General features: G+C 44.1%; 2 protein-coding genes across 3 annotated transcripts; both read right to left on the bottom strand.

Moving 5' to 3' along the window:
• Positions 1-2,060: 2,060 nt before the first annotated feature.
• LOC115146821 (putative monooxygenase p33MONOX) lies at positions 2,061-10,647 on the bottom strand. Of its 2 annotated transcripts, none has more exons than XM_029688837.2 (8): positions 10,490-10,647; positions 8,311-8,415; positions 7,946-8,136; positions 6,948-7,068; positions 6,607-6,734; positions 6,222-6,346; positions 4,467-4,633; positions 2,061-4,151 (listed from the first exon to the last, which is right to left on the bottom strand). In XM_029688837.2, exons 2-8 carry the CDS (start codon positions 8,333-8,335, stop codon positions 3,937-3,939), a joined length of 972 nt encoding a protein of 323 aa, XP_029544697.1. In that variant the 5' UTR covers positions 8,336-8,415; positions 10,490-10,647; the 3' UTR covers positions 2,061-3,936. The 2 variants fall into 2 exon arrangements, with proteins under 2 accessions (XP_029544697.1, XP_064860989.1); XM_065004917.1 differs by lacking the exon at positions 10,490-10,647 and adding an exon at positions 9,678-10,282.
• A 925-nt stretch (positions 10,648-11,572) lies between these two features.
• Positions 11,573-15,349, bottom strand: si:dkeyp-72g9.4 (uncharacterized). Its single transcript, XM_029688838.2, has 2 exons — positions 15,261-15,349; positions 11,573-14,056 (listed from the first exon to the last, which is right to left on the bottom strand). The coding sequence occupies exon 2, from the start codon at positions 14,052-14,054 to the stop codon at positions 13,161-13,163; it is 894 nt and encodes a 297-aa protein (XP_029544698.1). The 5' UTR covers positions 14,055-14,056; positions 15,261-15,349; the 3' UTR covers positions 11,573-13,160.
• Positions 15,350-20,171: the final 4,822 nt, after the last annotated feature.

The raw sequence follows: 20,171 nt of genomic DNA, 5'->3' as shown, positions 1-20,171 counted from the left end.
TTCTTAGACTTGCTTTCAAGTAGAATGATAGATCTATAACAAACAATTCTATGTGAATTTGGGCCGACGAAACAAATTACATATTGGCACTTTAACCTTTATTTTGACAGGGAGTCATGCTGAGACCAAGCTCTCTTTTACAGATGAGCCTTGTAATTACAAAAATATACACATCAAATACAAATACACAATGCAAAACAGAAATACAAAACATGATCATAGGAAACAAACTCATTTATCAGTAATAAGGTCTGAATTGCCCTATAGGCACCAAAACATCAAATTGGACATATTTATGGTCTATCTGGAGTGTAAACATGTTTGACCATTAACATTCCTATTTTCCCTAAATACCTAACCCTTAACCTAACCCGAACCCCCAAAACCCCAAACCTTAAAATAGCATTTGAACAAATTCAGGACCTGAAAAAAGTCCTGACTTCAAAAAAGCTATTGTTTTCCTACATTTTCACTACATCCGGTTGAAATGTGAGGACATTGGCGTCCTGATAAGGTAGGAAAACAAGTACACACACACACACATTGGTTTTACTATCCTTGTGGGAACTGAAAAATGTATTCCCATTCAAAATCCTATTTTCCATAACCCCTAACCTAACCTTAATCTTAGCCCCTAACACTAACCCTGAAACTAAATCTAACCCATAACAAAATTGTCCTTGTTTTATTATCCTTGTGAGGACTTCTGGTCCCCACAAGAATAGTAAAACCAAACCACACACACATGATACAGGATAATTTTTCTAATAGCTGGACCTGGAGTGTCATAATTTCACCAAAGAGTTTATTCTCATCAAGGTAAAGTACTTCTCAAGAGAATATATGTGATATTAGACAAATGACGGGATGATGGGAGTGTCAGATTTTAAGACATCAAAGCACAACAATAATGCAATATGTATATTTTGTTTCTTACTCATTTACTCAGACAAAATTATACATAGCTTTCAAAGATGGACCATTTGTTTTTAAAGGCTATATTCCCTATGGCAGACATTATTCTAATGGTTTTAAATGTTTCATGGTAATGCATAGTCGTCAGTGTGTTCAATCAAATTTGAATGTGGTCCAAGAGGATATAGCATTGTCATTGTCTGATTTTCCACAAAGCTCCCCACCCTAGTCCAGTTTAGACCAGGGGACAACCCCGTCATCCGTAGTCATGCAGAAGAGCACCTCTGCCTCTTGTGGACACGTCTGTGTGGGATGGTGCGGCCAGCTAGACGAACGGATGCTGTGTCTGTGAGTAGATCCTGTACATGTGTTCACCTGGATGTGTCAATCTGTTGTTGAGGATGTTGTCGAGTGTGTTGAGTGAATGTGTTGGTGAGTGTGTTGATGAGTGTGTTGTGTTGGTGAGTGTGTTGTGTGAGCGTTTTGGTGAATGTGTTGTGTGAGTGTGTTCTGTGAGCGTTTTGGTGAATGTGTTGTGTGAGTGTGTTGGTGAGTGTGTTGTGTGAGCGTTTTGGTGAATGTGTTGTGTGAGTGTGTTGTGTGAGCGTTTTGGTGAATGTGTTGTGTGAGTGTGTTGGTGAGTGTGTTGTGTGAGCGTTTTGGTGAATGTGTTGTGTGAGTGTGTTGGTGAGTGTGTTGTGTGAGCGTTTTGGTGAATGTGTTGTGTGAGTATGTTGTGTGAGTGTGTTGTGTGAGTGTGTTGTGTGAGCGTTTTGGTGAATGTGTTGGGTGAGTGTGTTGTGTGACCGTTTTGGTGAATGTGTTGTGTGAGTGTGTTGGTGAGTGTGTTGTGTGAGCGTTTTGGTGAATGTGTTGTGTGAGTGTGTTGGTGAGTGTGTTATTGGGTGAGTGTGTTGTGTTGGTGAGTGTGTTGTGTGAGCGTTTTGGTGAATGTGTTGTGTGAGTGTGTTGTTGGGTGAGTGTGTTGTGTTGGTGAGTGTGTTGTGTGAGCGTTTTGGTGAGTGTGTTGTTGGGTGAGTGTGTTGAGTTGTGTGTATTTATATTGTAGTTGATAAAGTAATTTCATCCCTGACAATAAATATAGGAATGAAACATGACTGTAAGTCAGTTTGGATCAAAGCTGCTAAAGAACATATATTTTTATTAGGAAACCCTTCCCATGAACGTTCCCATGGTGATTTCATGGTGAGCTGACGTCCCCACCAAAACTGACAATTCCAACTATTGCTTAACTTAGTGTGGGTGATCTAGAAAAGATTCTTGAAGATAAAGGTAAGAACCAATGCATCATAAAAGCCTTTGAATCCAAGTGACAGCCAATAGAAAAATGTTACTTGTTGCATCAAGATTGCGGGCGAGAGTTCCTTTGTGTAGATTTGACTATGATCGCCTTCTCCCCCAGATATATTGGTGAGGCCCACAGAGTTTTTGCTCCATAACAAATAGCAAGTCAGAGAGCAAAATGCTCAGTCACTGGCTGGGCAGCAGGCCGAGGCGAGGGTGGGCCGCTGTCTCCAGATCAACACCAGACATCCCATAGGGCTCACCGCGTAGGTGTAGGAAATGACATGCTATGCAGTCACTCTGGGAGAGATTTGGTGGGGGCAGGGGAATGATTACTGGAAGGCATGGGTTGTGCCTGTGGCAATAAGAAGGGTGGCTTTGAAAGAAGCCATGGGGGGCTGAGGAAACCCATTATGTTAAAGCATAGAGGGAATCTCAGCTGACTGGCTGTTTGTGCCAATTGGTTTTACATGAACAACTGAGCTATTGATATTCACCGGCTTCATTAACAATTAGTAAACGCGAGGGAATCTCACAGGGCAGTATATCAGTCAGGGGCACAGATATAGGCTGACATAGCAATACTGTACAGGGTTCAATTAAATCCAAGCACTGCAGCCTGTGAGTTGTCCAGTCACAGTGCAGATGGTGTCACAAAGAGTGGGATTCCACCTACTGGCGATAGTTAGTATCTGCTGAAGACATGACCATCACTTCACATCCCAGTGCAACAGCTGCAGGTTTCTATTCCTGTCAATCAGTAACTAATCTTGCCCTAGAAACGGTTATGAAATTTACCTAAAGATACATTTCTAAATCCCAATGAAAATCCATCCTTCCCCGGCAGGTTCTTTGACCTCTGCAGTGCTGACTATCTTTCCACTGTTTCTGGAAGGTTGATGGTTCAGTCAAATTCTGGAAGATGGAACCATACTTTTTTTTACTGTTGTTAGCATTGTTATTTAATCAGATATTTACAACAAAGACCACAGGTGAGGTATATATATGGATCTTTTTCTATATATAAAAAAAAGTGAAAATACCTGAACAGGGTCAGTCAAATAGTAACAGTTCTCTGATTAATATGCAACGTTATTAACATTCTGTTGCAGGGTTTTACTGACAGTGTTTCAACTTCAAAACGGTCGACTTGACAGCAGGAATGCGGAAACACGGAAACAAACAAAAAAAACACTTCCTTGAGGGTGAACAATAATCACCATAATGTTCTTGAAGACAAATGTGAATCATTACATCTTACAGAAATCTGCAGACAATGAAAAGCTCGTGAGAGTGTACTTCTGAATGAGACTCACAAGCCAACTGAATGACCAAACCATGAACACAGTGTGACTTTTACGGTCTTTGTCAAAACAGTGAGAGTTACACTTTGCAACACCATGCATCAGAACATCTTCACAGTCGGACCATACATACAAAGTAAATATACACGGTTCTATTACAAGGCAAAAGGCTGAGGCAAAACAAGGGTGTTAATTAATAGAAGTAGGGAGAGAATAGTCTAGACCAGAGGGCTCTCCAACCCTGTTCCTGGAGCACCACTGTCCTGATTCCAATAATTAGCTGGTTGTTAAGCTGAATCAGGTTGGAGTGAAAACCTACAGGACGGTAGCTCTCCAGGAGCAGAGTTGGAGAGCCTTGGACTAGATGGTAGACCAGCTACAAAATGAAGGAGTAGTGACAACATGGAACGTCTCAGAAACCTGAGGGCGTGAGGATATTTATGTCTCGAGGTTTGAGCTTGTGTGGCTGTGCTGACAGTCTACTGCTCTCCGTGATGGGGATCTCCATCTTGGGAGGGGCCTGTTGGTTAACAGCAGGGTCAAGAGCCAGCCGAGTGGCCTGAGCCTTCATCACCTCCATGGGGGTGGGCTTCTGGGCCCCGCGGTACGACTGGAGAGCAAAACCCCCTGGAGAGAATACACAGGACTGATCTTACACAGAAGAACAATGACAACATGACAAACTCAACCTAGACTATGAACATCTCATAAAAAAATCATTTGTTAAATGCACAAATTCACCATAAATAAGGATGTCTGATACACAATGAAAATCAAGTGTACCGATTTAGTACACGACCATGTAAAAACAATCTCATTAATGTGTAATTCACATCAAAGAACATTGAGCCAATCTACCCACAGGATTACAGTTCAGAGAAAGCAAAATGAAAACATGTCAAATATCATCCTCCCCAAATCCCCAAATGGAGTGGTCAGTACCTGGGTCGGTAGTGGATTTCTGAACAACCGGACGTGGTCCAAAGATACCCCAGCGCTCGACTGCTCCTCCCCCCTCACCGGCACCCATGTCCACACTGCTGTTAGAGCTGGTACTGAGGTCTGAGCTACTGACAGATGCTGTCGAGCTCTGGCTGGACAACCAGCCCCTGCCAGGAACACAGAGAAATACCAGATGGTCAACCACTTTACAGTGGCCGCTGAATAGGCTTCATACTCATGCTCATTTAGATAAGGTGGGTAAGGGCACATGTAAAGTCAGCAAAAAAAGAAACATTCTCTCACTGTAAACCGTGTTTATTTTCAGCAAACTTAACATGTGTAAATGTGTATGAACATAAGATTCAACAGACAAACTGAACAAGGAGGGTGGTCAAAATCAAAAGTAACACTCAGTATCTGGTGTGGTCACCAGCTGCATTAAGTACTGCAGTGCATCTCCTCATGAACTGCACCAGATTTGCCAGTTCTTGCTGTGAGTTGTTACCCCACTCTTCCACTAAGGCACCTGCAAGTTCCTGGACATTTCTGGGGGGATGGCCTTAGCCCTCACCCTCCAATCCAACAGGTCCCAGAGGTGCTCAATGGGATTGAGATCCGGGCTCGTCGCTGGCCATGGCAGAACACTGACATTCCTGTCTCGCAGGAAATCACGTACAGAACAAGCAGTATGGCTGGTGGCATTGTCATGCTGGATGGTCATTTTCAGGATGAGCCTGTAGGAAGGGTACCACATCAGAGAGGAGGATGTCTTCCCTGTAACACACAGCGTTGAGATTGCCTGCAATGACAACAAGCTTAGTCCGATGATGCTGTGACACACTGCCCCAGACCATGACGGACCGTCCACCTCCAAAACGATCCCACTCCAGAGTACAGGCCTAAGTGTAACGCTCATTCCTTCGACGATAAATGTGACTCCGACCATCACCCCTGGTGAGACAAAACCGCAACTGCCAGTTCTGTCTGGTCCAGCGATGGCGGGTTTGTGCCCATAGGCGACGTTGTTGCAGGTGATGTCTGGTGAGGACCTGCATTACAACAGGCCTACAAGCCCCCAGTCCAGCCTCTCTCAGCCTATTGCGGACAGTCTGAGCACTGATGGAGGGATTGTGCGTTCCTGGTGTAACTCGGGTAGTTGTTGTTGCCATCCTGTACCTGTCCCACAGGTGTGATGTTCGGATGTACCGATCCTGTGCAGGTGTTATTACACGTGGTCTGCCACTGCGAGGATGATCAGCTGTCCGTCCTGTCTCCCTGTAGCGCTGTCTTAGGCATCTCACAGTACGGACAATGCAATTTATTGCCCTGGCCACATCTGCAGTCCTCATGCCTCCTAGCAGCATGCCTAAGGCACGTTCACGCAGATGAGCAGGGACCCTGGGCATCTTTCTTCTTGTGTTTTTCAGAGTCAGTGGAAAGGCCTCTTTAGTGTCCTATGTTTTCATAACTGTGACCTTAATTGCCTACCGTCTGTATGCTGTTAGTGTCTTAATGACCGTTCCACAGGTGCATGTTCATTAACTGTTTATGGTTCAGTGAACAAGCATGAGAAACTATGTTTAAACCCTTTACAATGAAGATCTGTGAAGTTATTTGGATTTTTACAAATTATCTTTGAAAGACAGGGTCCTGAGAAAGTGACGTTCCGTTTTTTGCTGACTTTATTTGGCGTCCTGGGTCAAAGTACAGCATATTTCCATTAATAAATGGTAACGAGGACATGGTTGCACTTACCTGCGGTTCTGTTTAGGTGAGCTCTGAGGAGTGCTATTAGGGGTGGACTGAGCAGATGATGTTTGCTTGTCCTCATGTCCTCCCTTATGTCCCGCTCCCATATCCACAGTTGGAATGTTCATTTTCTACAGGAAATACATCAAGGAAAAAATAACATGGTGTAATGAACATTATTAACAGTAAAACCTTACGAATCACTCCTCCTTGACATAGATTGCTAACTGAGATTTTGAGGATTCACTGATTTCCCTTTGTTGATGCTTTATCAAACCTATCATGAAGGAAAATACATTTAATAAAAATATGGATGTATATTTCTGTTAATAATTATCTGACTCCGGGAAAATAAAGTTGTGCCCCGTTAAGCAATAAAATAAAGACCCACTTGGAATGACTCAGGCATGCGGTGGTGGTGGCGGGTCTCCTCAGCAGTGAGGCCCTTATGGGGGGTGTACCCAGTGTCTCTCAGCCCAGCCTGCTGCTCAAACCTGTACATGCTGTCCTGGGTTTGCTCTGGAAAAAAACAGACAACATACTGTATTAAAGGAGGACGTGTTTCTCCGCTGTGACCTGACATCCTAACGTTATCCAATACGAGCTTGATTACAATCCAAATAAAAGCTCATCAGTGTTCCATTAACGAGCAGCAGGATTGGAATAGGTCACGCTGAAGTTAATACACTACCAATACAGTAACCCTCGTTCACGATCATGGTAAAGTCTTACTGGTCATGAGAGAGTTGATGATGACGGAGGATGCTTTGGCCTTCACCACGACAGGCATATTTGGCCTGTGGCCAGGGTCAAAAGGCGCAGCGTGGGTTAGGGTACTTCCAGATTCATCCTCCTTTAAAAATGAGAAAAAAGAAAAGGAAAAAAAAACACACCAATGGATCAGAGGCAGTTAGAGGAGCATTTGCATGAATAGGTCACCTGGGGTCATAGACACAGAGTAAAAAAAACATTAACACCTTCCTAATATTGAACGGCACCCCCCCCACCACCACAGCTTAAATTTGTCAGGTGTGGACTCTACAAGGTGTCGAAAGCGTTCCACAGGGATGCTGGCCCATGTTGACGCCAATGCCACGGTTGTGTCTAGCTGGCTCCATGTCCTTTTGGTGGTGGACCATTCTTGATACTCACGGGAAACTGTCAAGCGTGAAAAACCCAGCTGCGTTGCTGTATGTAATTAATTTCAGAATAAGGCTGTAACAAAACTAAATGTGGAAAAAGTCAAGGGGTCTGAATACTTGCCGAATGCACTGTACATACAGTACATATTAACTATAGTAATGTAGCAATACAACAGGATCTGTACATTGCCTCGTAGAATGGCATCACATACACACATCAGCGTGTCAGAGTACCGAGGGCTGATGTAGTATCAGTTTTGCCTTTTAGATCTAATGGATACGTTTACATAGACAGGGGACCTGATTCTAGATCAACACTCCTACCCCGAGACGCTTTATGAATACTGACGGCACAGGAGGTTGGTGGCACCTTAATTGGGGAGGACGGGCTCACGGTAATGGCTGGAGCGGAATCAGTGGAACGGTAGCAAATACAGCAAACTAATAGTTTCCATGTGTTTGATGCCATTCCATTCGCTTTGTTCCCCCCATTATGAGCCATCAACCCGCTCAGCAGCCTCCACTGCCGGACAGACACAGCACCATCTGAACTGTGAGGCTGGAGAGAAGTGGAGGTGTGGTATCTACCTCAGCCTGATGACGGAACCTCCTGGGCGGGACGACGGGCCTCTTCGCCCACAGGTTGTTGATGTTGATATCAGAGGGAGGCGGCGACATGGGCGCCTCCATGTTGTCATCATAGCTCATGGCACGGCGGGTCATGCCAACAGGTAGGGACAGGCCTCCCAGTTGCCCCTCTGAGGTCCCAGACTCCAGGGCTGAGGGGGGAATGTTGAAGGATTAAAACTCTATACAAATCACTCAAAATGGTCTCAAAATACATGAAATGATGAGCTATATGTGTTGGAAGCATATGTTTACATATAACATCACCATTTAAAAACAAGCACACAACACTGTAATGCCCACTCTCACTGCCCCCCCAGCCCTACCTGGTATATCGCCTGATCTGGACATCGTTTCAGAAGGCCGACTCTTATGGCTGACAATGAGGTAGTGTTCAGATGAATCCAACCTGACAAAAGATTGGACTGGACCTTCAGGGGAGGCAGAGAATATCACATTTCAACAACCCAGAAAAACTTTTTTTAAATCAACATTTTATTTGTAATTAAAAGTACAGTGTACATGCTCATTGCAAAGAAACAATATCAGATAATCATGGGAAAACTTCCAGGTGCATGCTTGAGTCAGTGGCCAATGACAGCAAGCAACCTTAGTCAAAACAAGGGTAACAGCTTGTTTATTGACAGCCTTAGTCAAAACAAGGGTAACAGCTTGTTTATTGACAGCCTTAGTCAAAACAAGGGTAACAGCTTGTTTATTGACAGCCTTAGTCAAAACAAGGGTAACAGCTTGTTTATTGACAGCCTTAGTCAAAACAAGGGTAACAGCTTGTTTATTGACAGCCTTAGTCAAAACAAGGGTAACAGCTTGTTTATTGACAGCCTTAGTCAAAACAAGGGTAACAGCTTGTTTATTGACAGCCTTAGTCAAAACAAGGGTAACAGCTCGTTTATTGACAGCCTTAGTCAAAACAAGGGTAACAGCTTGTTTATTGACAGCCTTAGTCAAAACAAGGGTAACAGCTTGTTTATTGACAGCCTTAGTCAAAACAAGGGTAACAGCTTGTTTACTGACAGCATTGCGCCGCTGGGGAGAGTCAATGTTTCGCTACTTGGCAGCTGATATGGTGTTGTGTTCTGTTTTAGTGTTCTATTCTCGCATGCTATTTGAGAAAGCAGTCTGGACAAATGTGCCAGGGAGGTCGAAGTCTTCACTACAGAACACGACCTGAAATGTAGGCTAGTTCAATGCTATAGAGCTGAGATGGGCAACTGGTGATCCGACCTCCTCTAGGCCCGCTGATCAACCCCCCCAATTGCAACATGTGTAGAATTGCAGGTAAAATGTTCCATTTTTCTCTCTGCCCAATGGCAAAATGAATAGAATTGCATGAAACTTATGAAATTGCAAAAATCTTCTCACTACCTGATGGCAAAATGTGTAGAATTGCAGCAAACTTGCTTCAAATCTGCAATCTTTTCTCTACAACCCATGGCAAAAAATGTGTAGAATTGCAGGTCTGTTAAAATGTTTTGCTCGCAAGGTGGGGGGGGCAACTAAATTTTGCTTAGGGCCCCGGGCCCTAATACGGTTGTGTGTGTGTTTGTATGGGTGTACGTACTGATTTTTTGGGGCCCCCCACCATCCCTGATATATAGGCCCATGCTAACCATGTGTGTAGTGCTGAATGTAATTAATGACCGCTACAATAGGCTGGGTTTATCAGGCTCACTCTCAGACATTAAGGCCTGCTGATAAAGCATTGTGGGACAGGAGGAGGAGTACAGACCTTGAAAGCTGGAAAGGAACAAAATACAACAATAAGAAGAGGACATGTTAGACAGGTGGTCTGTGGCTGAGGCCATGTTCAGAAAAACAGCTCGAAACTAGAGCAGATCATAGCCTACATCGTCAGAACAGCACAGTATACGGCTATATAGTTATGTGTGACTGGTAGTCTAGCAGTTAGAGAGTTGGGACAGTAACTGAAAAGCTGCTTGCTCGAATCCCCGAGCAGGCAAGGTTCTGCCCTTGAGCAAGGCATTTAATCCCCACAACAATTGCTCGCTGGGCGTCGATCAATACAGCCTCTCTGGTTGGGGTTGGGTTAAATGCAGAAGACACATTTCGGATGAAAGCATTCAGTTGTGCAAATGACTACGTTTCCCCTTGTAAACACTAGTTAATATCCGTGAATATGGCACACAATTACATTAATCGGATCATCTAATAATTTCTTAACGATTTTACGTTACGTGTCAGACGTGTCAGACGGTGTAACGTTAGACAGTGATACTGGAATGGAATAGAATAGTGGATCTGAGCGATCAAAACTGTTTGTTGGTCAAATAAAATATAATGCCTAACTACAACAATAAACTTTCAATTGCATTATACGAAGCAGATGACCAGCCATAGCAAGCTAGAGAGTAATTGAGAATTGTCAGCTTGCTAGCGAGCGATCATGATGCTTGGGTAACCGCAACAATGGTGACGATAGAATGAAAAACACGATCTAATACGTACAATTTAGTTTAAACTTACCAGATAAAAAGGCCCTACACCGCTTACAACAGACACGTTAAAGTTGAAGACAGTCGTAACCTTACAATGTCAATGGGAAAGGTTACAGAACACCAAAGACACATCTCGGCCATGATATCCAGTTTCCTATGTGAAGAATAAAGGAAATTCCGCACAGTGATGGTACGTGTTTTGTGTAGTCTCGCGAGAATATAAAAACTCAAGTGGACGGTAAAATCGAAGTCTTTTGTATTCGACGCTGGTGACAAATGCAATACCATTTTATTTCATTTGATTTGATTGTTATGTCCTGACTCCTGTCACTGGGGGCACTGTGTGACTTGTTTGCACAAATCTACCATTGGACGGATACCGTTGATATTCAGATAGCAATGTCCATAACAAGGCTTGCACATAGAGGTCTTGAAACTACGTTTTATATACATTGTAATCTAATTCCCTTTCTTTTTATATATATAAATAACATCCCTGGTTAATTCTAGGAATTTCTAATCTGTTATTTACCATGCTATAAATCTCACTGAAGATACTGGACTGAACTGCCACCCATATTGTTAATCTTGCAGTATAAGACCAACAAATGGGTCTGTGTTGAAGTTCGTGTGTGTCTTCCAGCAGGACAACAACTCAGACACACATCTGAAAGCACCCAGGAATGGTTAGAGAATAAACACTGGAGTGGCCAGCGATGAGTCCAGATCTGAATCATAAACCTATGGCAAGATCTGAAAACAGCAGTTAGTGGATGACCCCACTCAACACTGAAGAACTGTAACAGTTTGCAGCTGAAGAGTGGGCCAAATTGGCAGTAGAAAGGTGCAGCAAGTTCATCTTCGCCAAAGACTGTTTAATCAGGTATTAGCTCCTTGGTGCCAATCACTTTGTCCTTGCCATTTGTTTTCATGTTCTTAATTAACATTCATTAATTAACATTGTAAATGCAATGTCTACAATCCAATAACGTGTGGAGACCAAAAGTTTTTTTTTCAACTTCAACTTATTTTAAGGAAAGATTGAGAATTATTTAAGAGAAGTGCAAAGGTCTATGTTTTGGAGCATATTGACTGACAATCACAGGCAGGGTGAAACACATAATTTATTAGATTACTGGTCAACAATGGAAAGAGGTACAAAAGCCGTACTATAAATGATCAAATATTTTTTTTAACCAGACAAGTCAGTTAAGAACAAATTCTTATATACAATGACGGCCTACCACCCCCGGCCAAACCCTCCCCTAACCCGAACAATGCTGGGCCAATTGTGCTCCTCCCTATGGGACTCCCGATCACGGGCCGGTTGTGACATAGCCTGGAAACAAACCCGGGTCTGTAGTGACACCTCTAGCACTGCAATACAGTGCCTTAGACAGCTGAACCCGGGTCTGTAGTGACACCTCTAGCACTGCAATACAGTGCCTTAGACAGCTGAACCCGGGTCTGTAGTGACACCTCTAGCACTGCAATACAGTGCCTTAGACAGCTGAACCCGGGTCTGTAGTGACACCTCTAGCACTGCAATACAGTGCCTTAGACAGCTGAACCAGGGTCTGTAGTGACACCTCTAGCACTGCAATACAGTGCCTTAGACAGCTGAACCCGGGTCTGTAGTGACACCTCTAGCACTGCAATACAGTGCCTTAGACAGCTGAACCAGGGTCTGTAGTGACACCTCTAGCACTGCAATACAGTGCCTTAGACAGCTGCGCCACTCGGGAGCATGATTGAACTCTCATCCATTTACAAGTCAACGATAATATTGTTGTCTTTCAATTGATATATTTTGACAGACATTGTACAACATGGAGGACCATTAGAACACACAATCAAAAAGTCAAATACAACAATCTCACATGCTGTTTCACTCAGTGGGAATTACATGATATGATTGAAAATATCTGTACTATTTCATCATGGCTTTAGTAAGTGGAAGATTGAAATAGACTGCTCAGTTTTGCACACACCTACATTGTCATCGCATAACTCATATATCATACAGCGGAGAGGAAATCACAAGAAAAATGTTCAGAACCACTGGGAATAATCTGAGTTTAAATACTCTGCTATAGGGAGCCTGAACTAGCTATAGGATCACATTTTCTTCAGTTCTGATTCTAACACTTCTTTCTCTTGTTATGAAACTCTCAAATTAGAATGGTTTTCCTGTTTTAGCTGCCAACTGGGTTTGACCAGAGTTATCATTAGCAAAGAACGAAGTGCGATAGTTATGGAATCACTCACTCGCTACACCGGAAAGATTAGGATCCGTCATGTTTTTTAATGATAGGTCTTTGTACATAATCATGGAAAATTCAGCATCTTTTCCACATATCTTTATTCACCCAAATACTAGTCTTCCAAAATCCTGTCTCGTTCAACTACTGTAAGAAGCCTGGATTCCAGAGGCTACCCTAACGATGATGTCTTCTATAGGCATGATCAACTTTCCACCGACTGTGATATTTTGTGAGGCATACGCTAGTTTACAATATGTCTTAAATTACAAACAGTAAAACAAAAAGGTCAGGCGTGAAAAGTCATTCAGGAGAAGATGTTGCAATATGGGCCTGCATTGTCCAAACATACCAATCAAGTGGGACGTATAGTACATCAAGGATCCATTATGTACAATACTCAGCAGGGCTTAACAGGGTTGTACCTGATCTATGTGTCTACATCTCTGCTATGGCAGGAAGCATGCACACCCTGACTCTGGCTTCTCTCCAGGCCGAGCGACAGTCAGCGATCCAGTGTGATACCATTGTGTGTTTGTCCATGTAGCGAGTGCACTTCCCCCTCCCACCAGCAGGGGCCCTGTCTGAGTCGTTCTGGAACCTCCAGGAGAGTGGGCTGGAGGCATCAGGTTTCTGCTGGTCTGATGAAGATGTCTGTGGTGGAGCAGGGTCAGGGTTTTGCTTCTCTTGGTCAGAGGGGTCCATCAGGCAGAGCTCAGGGCAGCTGCCTTTGTGCTGTGTCAGAGGCGCGGAACACATGCGTGGGAAACTGTCGGCGCGTGGCGGGGGTTGTGGTCGAAGCTGGGTCACACTCTCTCTCCCCTCACCCTTACAGCCCTGTGAGTCAGGGGCACGACAGGCAGCTAAGAGGAGTGCCTCCCCATGACCGTAGATGAACTCTAGGGGGTCAGAGACACTGGGGAGAACCCTACTGGAGGTCTGACCTGAGCTGACATTCACCACTCTCTCTGGGCCACTACACTCACTTTGACTCTCCTCCTGCTCTAACTGTGTGTGGTGGCTGTCGTTGGAAATCAGAGGCTGACAGAGTGGCACAGGGTCCCTCAGTCTGTGCAGCCTCAGGCAGGGCCTCAGAGAGGCCATCGAGCCTACAGTGAGGATGTCACAGTCAGGTTGGGCCAGGGGGAAGGTTGGGCAGGCGAGCTGACAGATGGACAGGAAGTAGTCCTGGGTAGACAGAGAGGAGTGGACCTGGCCATGGGGAGGGAGGTGGAGGCTGTTGACCTGGTTCATGTCCTGGACCAGCTCCTCATATCCCTCCCTGATGGTGGGTAGGCCCCTCTTAGCCAGGAGTCTGGAGCGGGGACGCATGCCTGGGAACAGGAGGGAGAGAGAGGCTGGTCAGATCAGTCTCTGGGAAGAGCCTCGGAATGATTGAGATATTTTGTTTTTGTAAAGCTTGGATTTGGTCAAATGTAAGCAATGCCATGATAATTATGGCATGAATGATCAATTATCATCTAGTTAATTGAATAGAGGCAAAATTAAAATACAGGCAAAGTGTAACATGCGTTTTGAAAGTGCGTATGTGCAATCGTTTACAGGAAGATGTGCTGAGCCTGTCTCCATGGTAACCTCTCCCTCACCACATCTCAGGGTGTGCTCGTATTACAATGCAATAGGAGAGCAAAGTGGGCACACACATACACACGCACACATAGTCCACCCACCTAACAACAAAAATATATTCCCACACACAAATAAATACGTAAGAACAAAAATTCAAAAATGAACTTTGGGTGGGCTTACACTACCACCTTTCCTTTTCTTGAGGGCAACATGACACAGCTCTCCATTTTAGGACCCATTATGCCACTCCCTCCCTATCCTCCTCATGTTGTCTCAGGAACAACTCATTATGTCTCAGGAACAACTCATTATGTCTCAGGAACAACTCATTATGTCTCAGGAACAACTCATTATGCCTCAGAAACAACTCATTATGTCTCAGGAACAACTCATTATGTCTCAGGAACAACTCATTATGTCTCAGGAACAACTCATTATGTCTCAGGAACAACTCATTATGCCTCAGAAACAACTCATTATGTCTCAGGAACAACTCATTATGTCTCAGGAACAACTCATTATGTCTCAGAAACAACTCATTATGTCTCAGAAACAACTCATTATGTCTCAAAAACAACTCATGTTGTCTCAGGAACAGTGGTCAAGAAGACAGACTGGAAAATGAACAGCCAGCCAGTGTTACTAAACTACATTAGGCAGGGGACTGAGTGCATAACAAACCAAATCCCTATTACATAACCTCATCTCCAATGACGTACATCTGCTTTACAGATCCCACATACTTGAATTAATGACATTTTAAACGTGTATATATATATAACAAAAATCCATAGAGCATCAGTGTGTCTATTTTAACAGAAGATGCCAGTGTAGTTATTGCTTGGCCATGCATGCTCTGATATAACCATTTCATTTCCTCAGTGCACGTACCATCGATTTGTATAGCTATCAGTCCAGGGGGCTGTAGAATATAGCAGAGCTTCTTACCTGTGTCTTATCTGTCTTTCAGGTGGTGTCGTTTGCTCGTCTCCGTTGCCTGCTCTCACCCCTCTCTCCGCCTCTAGCCAAGCTGCCTCCAACCAACTGGTGATCTCCAACCAAGCTGCCTCTAGCCAAGCTGCCTCCAACCAACTGGTGATCTCCAATCTCTCCCCAGCTACAGCTACATCACGAAAATAATTACTTGTCCCCACCCCCTTTTCTCTCTCGCTTCCCTGCTCTCCCTCTCCTCCCTTGGCCGACTAAAAATAGCACCTCCATCCCATTCTGTGGCTGAGCATAATCATGTGCAAAATTGATTTTATGAATGTACAGTGTAGGAGAAACAAGGAATGGGGGAGAGGAATAGAGAGAAGAAGAGAAGGTTAGACAAGGGAGGAAGAGGAGTAAAGAGGCTGCATTTAGAGAGGAGGAGAGACATCACGAGGAGGAGAGATATCATGAGGAGGAGAGATATCATGAGGAGGAGAGGTGGGGATATTGTGAGGAGGAGAGGTTAATGGGCCCTAGCATTCAACACAGGGCAGAGATGCAATATGCTCTTCCTCCCGGGGAAGGACTGCCCGTTCCATGATCTCGCCATCACGGTTGACAACTCCATTGTGTCCTCGTCCCAGAGCGCTAAGAACCTTGGCGTGATCCTGGACAACACCCTGTCGTTCTCAAATAACATCAAGACGGTGGCCCGTTCCTGTAGGTTCATGCTCTACAACATCCGCAGAGTACGACCCTGCCTCACACAGGAAGCGGCGCAGGTCCTAATCCAGGCACTTGTCATCTCCCGTCTGGATTACTGCAACTCGCTGTTGGCTGGGCTCCCTGCCTGTGCCATTAAACCCCTACAACTCATCCAGAACGCCGCAGCCCGTCTGGTGTTCGACCTTCCCAAGTTCTCTCACGTCACCCCGCTCCTCCGCTCTCTCCACTGGCTTCCAGTTGAAGCTCGCATCCGCTACAAGACCATGGTGCTTGCCTACGGAGCTGTGAGGGGGAACGGCACCTCAGTACCTCCAGGCTCTGATCAGGCCCTACACCCAAACAAGGGCACTGCGTTCATCCACCTCTGGCCTGCTCGCCTCCCTACCACTGAGGAAGTACAGTTCCCGCTCAGCCCAGTCAAAACTGTTCGCTGCTCTGGCCCCCCAATGGTGGAACAAACTCCCTCACGACGCCAGGACAGCGGAGTCAATCACCACATTCCGGAGACACCTGAAACCCCACCTCTTTAAGGAATACCTAGGATAGGATAAAGTAATCCTTCTCACCCCCTCCCCCCCTTAAAAGACCTAGATGCACTATTGTAAAGTGGCTGTTCCACTGGATGTCATAAGGTGAAAGCACCAATTTGTAAGTCGCTCTGGATAAGAGCGTCTGCTAAATGACTTAAATGTAAATGTAAATGGCTCAGCCCTATTCTACTGTTCTCCTACTCCATGTAGGAACAATATTACAGTCATTTAGCAGATGCTCTGATCCAGAGCAACTACCAACTGAGCCACAGTTGTGAAATGTTATTATTCCACATAACTGTTTACATGAAGTCAAATCAGAAGAACACCTCCCTTAGCACCCATAGTTGCCATAGTTTCCTTATGATAAAGATGTCATAACAGAAACATTATTGAACATCTACTGAGCATTTACTGAACATCTACTGAACATCTATTGAACATCTACTGAACATGTACCGAACCATCTACCGAACATGTACTGAACCATCTACTGATGATCTACTGAACATCTACTGAACATCTACTGAACATCTACTAAAACATCTACTGAACATCTACTAAAACATCTACTGAACATCTACTAAAACATCTACTGAACATCTACTGAACATCTACTAAAACATCTACTGAACATCTACTGAACATCTACTAAAACATCTACTGAACATCTACTAAAACATCTACTAAAACATCTACTGAACATATACTAAAACATCTACTGAACATCTACTAAAACATCTACTGAACATCTACTGAACATCTACTAAAACATCTACTGAACATCTACTGAACATCTACTGAACATCTACTAAAACATCTACTGAACATCTACTGAACATCTACTAAAATATATACTGAACATCTACTGAACATATACTAAAACATCTACTGAACATCTACTAAAACATCTACTAAAACATCTACTGAACATCTACTAAAACATCTACTGAACATCTACTGAACATCTACTGAACATCTACTTGGGACTATCCAAGTAAAGGTTTACCAAACATCCCTCAAAGGGAATGTAACAGGCAAAATAAATATAGCAGTGAGACTCACCATAAACACGAATACAATAATTTTAGACTTGTAGACAGACAGCATAGGGTTGAAGATTAAGATTAAAATAACACCTGCTGGATGTCATGCTTTCCACAAACAAACACAACAAAATTCCATCAAAACTCTATACATAATTAGATACTATCCGCCGCCATTGTCGCAACCCCTATTATCAGCCTGTTCAACCTCTCTTTCATATCGTCTGAGATCCCCAAGGATTGGAAAGCTGCCGCAGTCATCCCCCTCTTCAAAGGGGGAGACACCCTGGACCCAAACTGTTACAGACCTATATCCATCCTGCCCTGCCTATCTAAGGTCTTCGAAAGCCTAGTCAACAAACAGATCACTGACCGTCTCGAATCCCACCGTACCTTCTCCGCTGTGCAATCTGGTTTCCGAGCCGGTCACAGGTGCACCTCAGCCACACTCAAGGTACTAAACGATATCATAACCGCCATCGATAAAAGACAGTACTGTGCAGCCGTCTTCATTGACCTGGCCGAGGCTTTCGACTCTGTCAATCACCATATTCTTATCGGCAGACTCAGTAGCCTCGGTTTTTCTAATGACTGCCTTGCCTGGTTCACAACTACTTTGCAGACAGAGTTCAGTGTGTCAAATCGGAGGGCATGTTGTCCGGTCCTCTGGCAGTCTCTATGGGGGTGCCACAGGGTTCAATTCTCGGGCCGACTCTTTTCTCTGTATAACTCAATGATGTTGTTCTTGCTGCGGGCGATTCCCTGATCCACCTATACGCAGACGACACCATTCTGTATACTTCTGGCCCTTCCTTGGACACTGTGCTATCTAACCTCCAAACGAGCGTCAATGCCATACAACACTCCTTCCGTGGCCTCCAACTGCTCTTAAACGCGAGTAAAACCAAATGCATGCTTTTCAACCGTTCGCTGCCTGCACCCGCACACCCGACGAGCATCACCACCCTGGATGGTTCTGACCTAGAATATGTGGACATCTATAAGTACCTAGGTGTCTGGCTAGACTGTAAACTCTCCTTCCAGACTCATATCAAACATTGAGGTCAGGTGATTATGGAGGCCAGGGCATCTGATGCATCACTTCATCACTAACCTTCTTGGTCACATAGCCCTTACAAAGCCTGGAGGTGAGTTGGGTCATTGTCCTGTTGAAAAACAAATGATAGTCCCACTAAGCTCAAACCAGATGGGATGGCATATCACTGCAGAATGCTGTGGTAGCCATGCTGGTTAAGTGTGCCTTGAATTCTAAATACATCACAGACAGTGTCACCAGCAAAGCAACCCACACCATCACACCTCCTCCTCCAAGCTTCATGGTGGGAACCATACATGCAGTGATAATCTGATCACCTACTCTGCATCTCACAAAGACGGGGCGGTTGGAACCAAACATCTCAAATTTGGACTCAAAAGACCAAAGGACAGATTTCCACCGGTCTGAAGTCCATTGCATGTTTCTTGGCCCAAGCAAGTCTCTTCACCTTATTGACCGGTAGTGTAAGTATTCAGACCCTTTGCTATGAGACTCAATGTTAATAAACAAACGCCAATGTTAATAAACAATGTACATTTTAACGAACACTGTAGAGCCTCAAAACACTGTTAAAACTATAACGTTGATATCATGGATGGTCAGTCCTTGCATCCATAGCTCGGCCTAAGAATTTTAGAGTGGTTACATTTCTCCAAGGCAAACCCTGAGCTTTTTTACCAAAACAGAGGCGGGGTGTACACTTTATTATTGTTGAAATTAAGGATTCTAGCTTTAACACCTGAACATTATTCACTTGCGAAGGTCTCCTTGCTTTAAGTGTACATATTCAAAAGCATTTACCATCAATTTCCGTGTTAAATTATTAATGGGTTCGTACTAAAAGCATGTCAAAACAGTCAGTCTGAGGAGAGGAAGCAAAGTCACGGAAATCATTAAAGTTGCAGTACTGCTTCCTATCCAAACTGGGAACACATACTGAATTATTCAAGTCATGATTCTACAGATAAATCATACTTGATTTATATTCCATAATGTTTTGTGGATACATATTGGGACACACCATAAACATTTTCCTTACTCATCAAGAACAATGAAGAATTTTCCACAGAAAAAAGGGAAGCCATTATTGACAATGAAATGAATGTGAGGATGGAACAAAATAGAATTCTAGGCCTGGCCAATGTGATCCTTCAGTCTCTATTTCACAGACAGTCTGGTAGATGAATACCATGGCCTGCACAGCATTTTGTAGAAGAAGGATGAAAACGTCAACCAGTTGTAACACTTAGATAATTGGACATCAGCTCACAAACAGCAACGCAAACAACAACACAACAACACAAACAACAACACAAATCAAATTAAATCAAATGTGTTTATAAAGCCCTTCTTACATCAGCTGATATCTCAAAGTGCTGTACAGAAAGCCAGCCTAAAACCCCAAACAGCAAGCAACGCAGGTGTAGAAGCACGGTGGCTAGGAAAAACTCCCTAGAAAGGCCAGAACCTAGGAAGGAACCTAGAGAGGAACAAGGCTATGAGGGGTGGACAGTCCTCTTCTGGCTGTGCCAGGTGGAGATTATAACAGAACATGGCCAAGATGTTC

The sequence above is a fragment of the Oncorhynchus nerka genome, linkage group LG19, assembly GCF_034236695.1.
Source record: "Oncorhynchus nerka isolate Pitt River linkage group LG19, Oner_Uvic_2.0, whole genome shotgun sequence".
NCBI lineage: Eukaryota > Metazoa > Chordata > Actinopteri > Salmoniformes > Salmonidae > Oncorhynchus > Oncorhynchus nerka.
The sequence above is the reverse complement of the archived record's forward strand: the minus strand, read 5'-3'. Positions and strand labels throughout refer to the sequence as shown.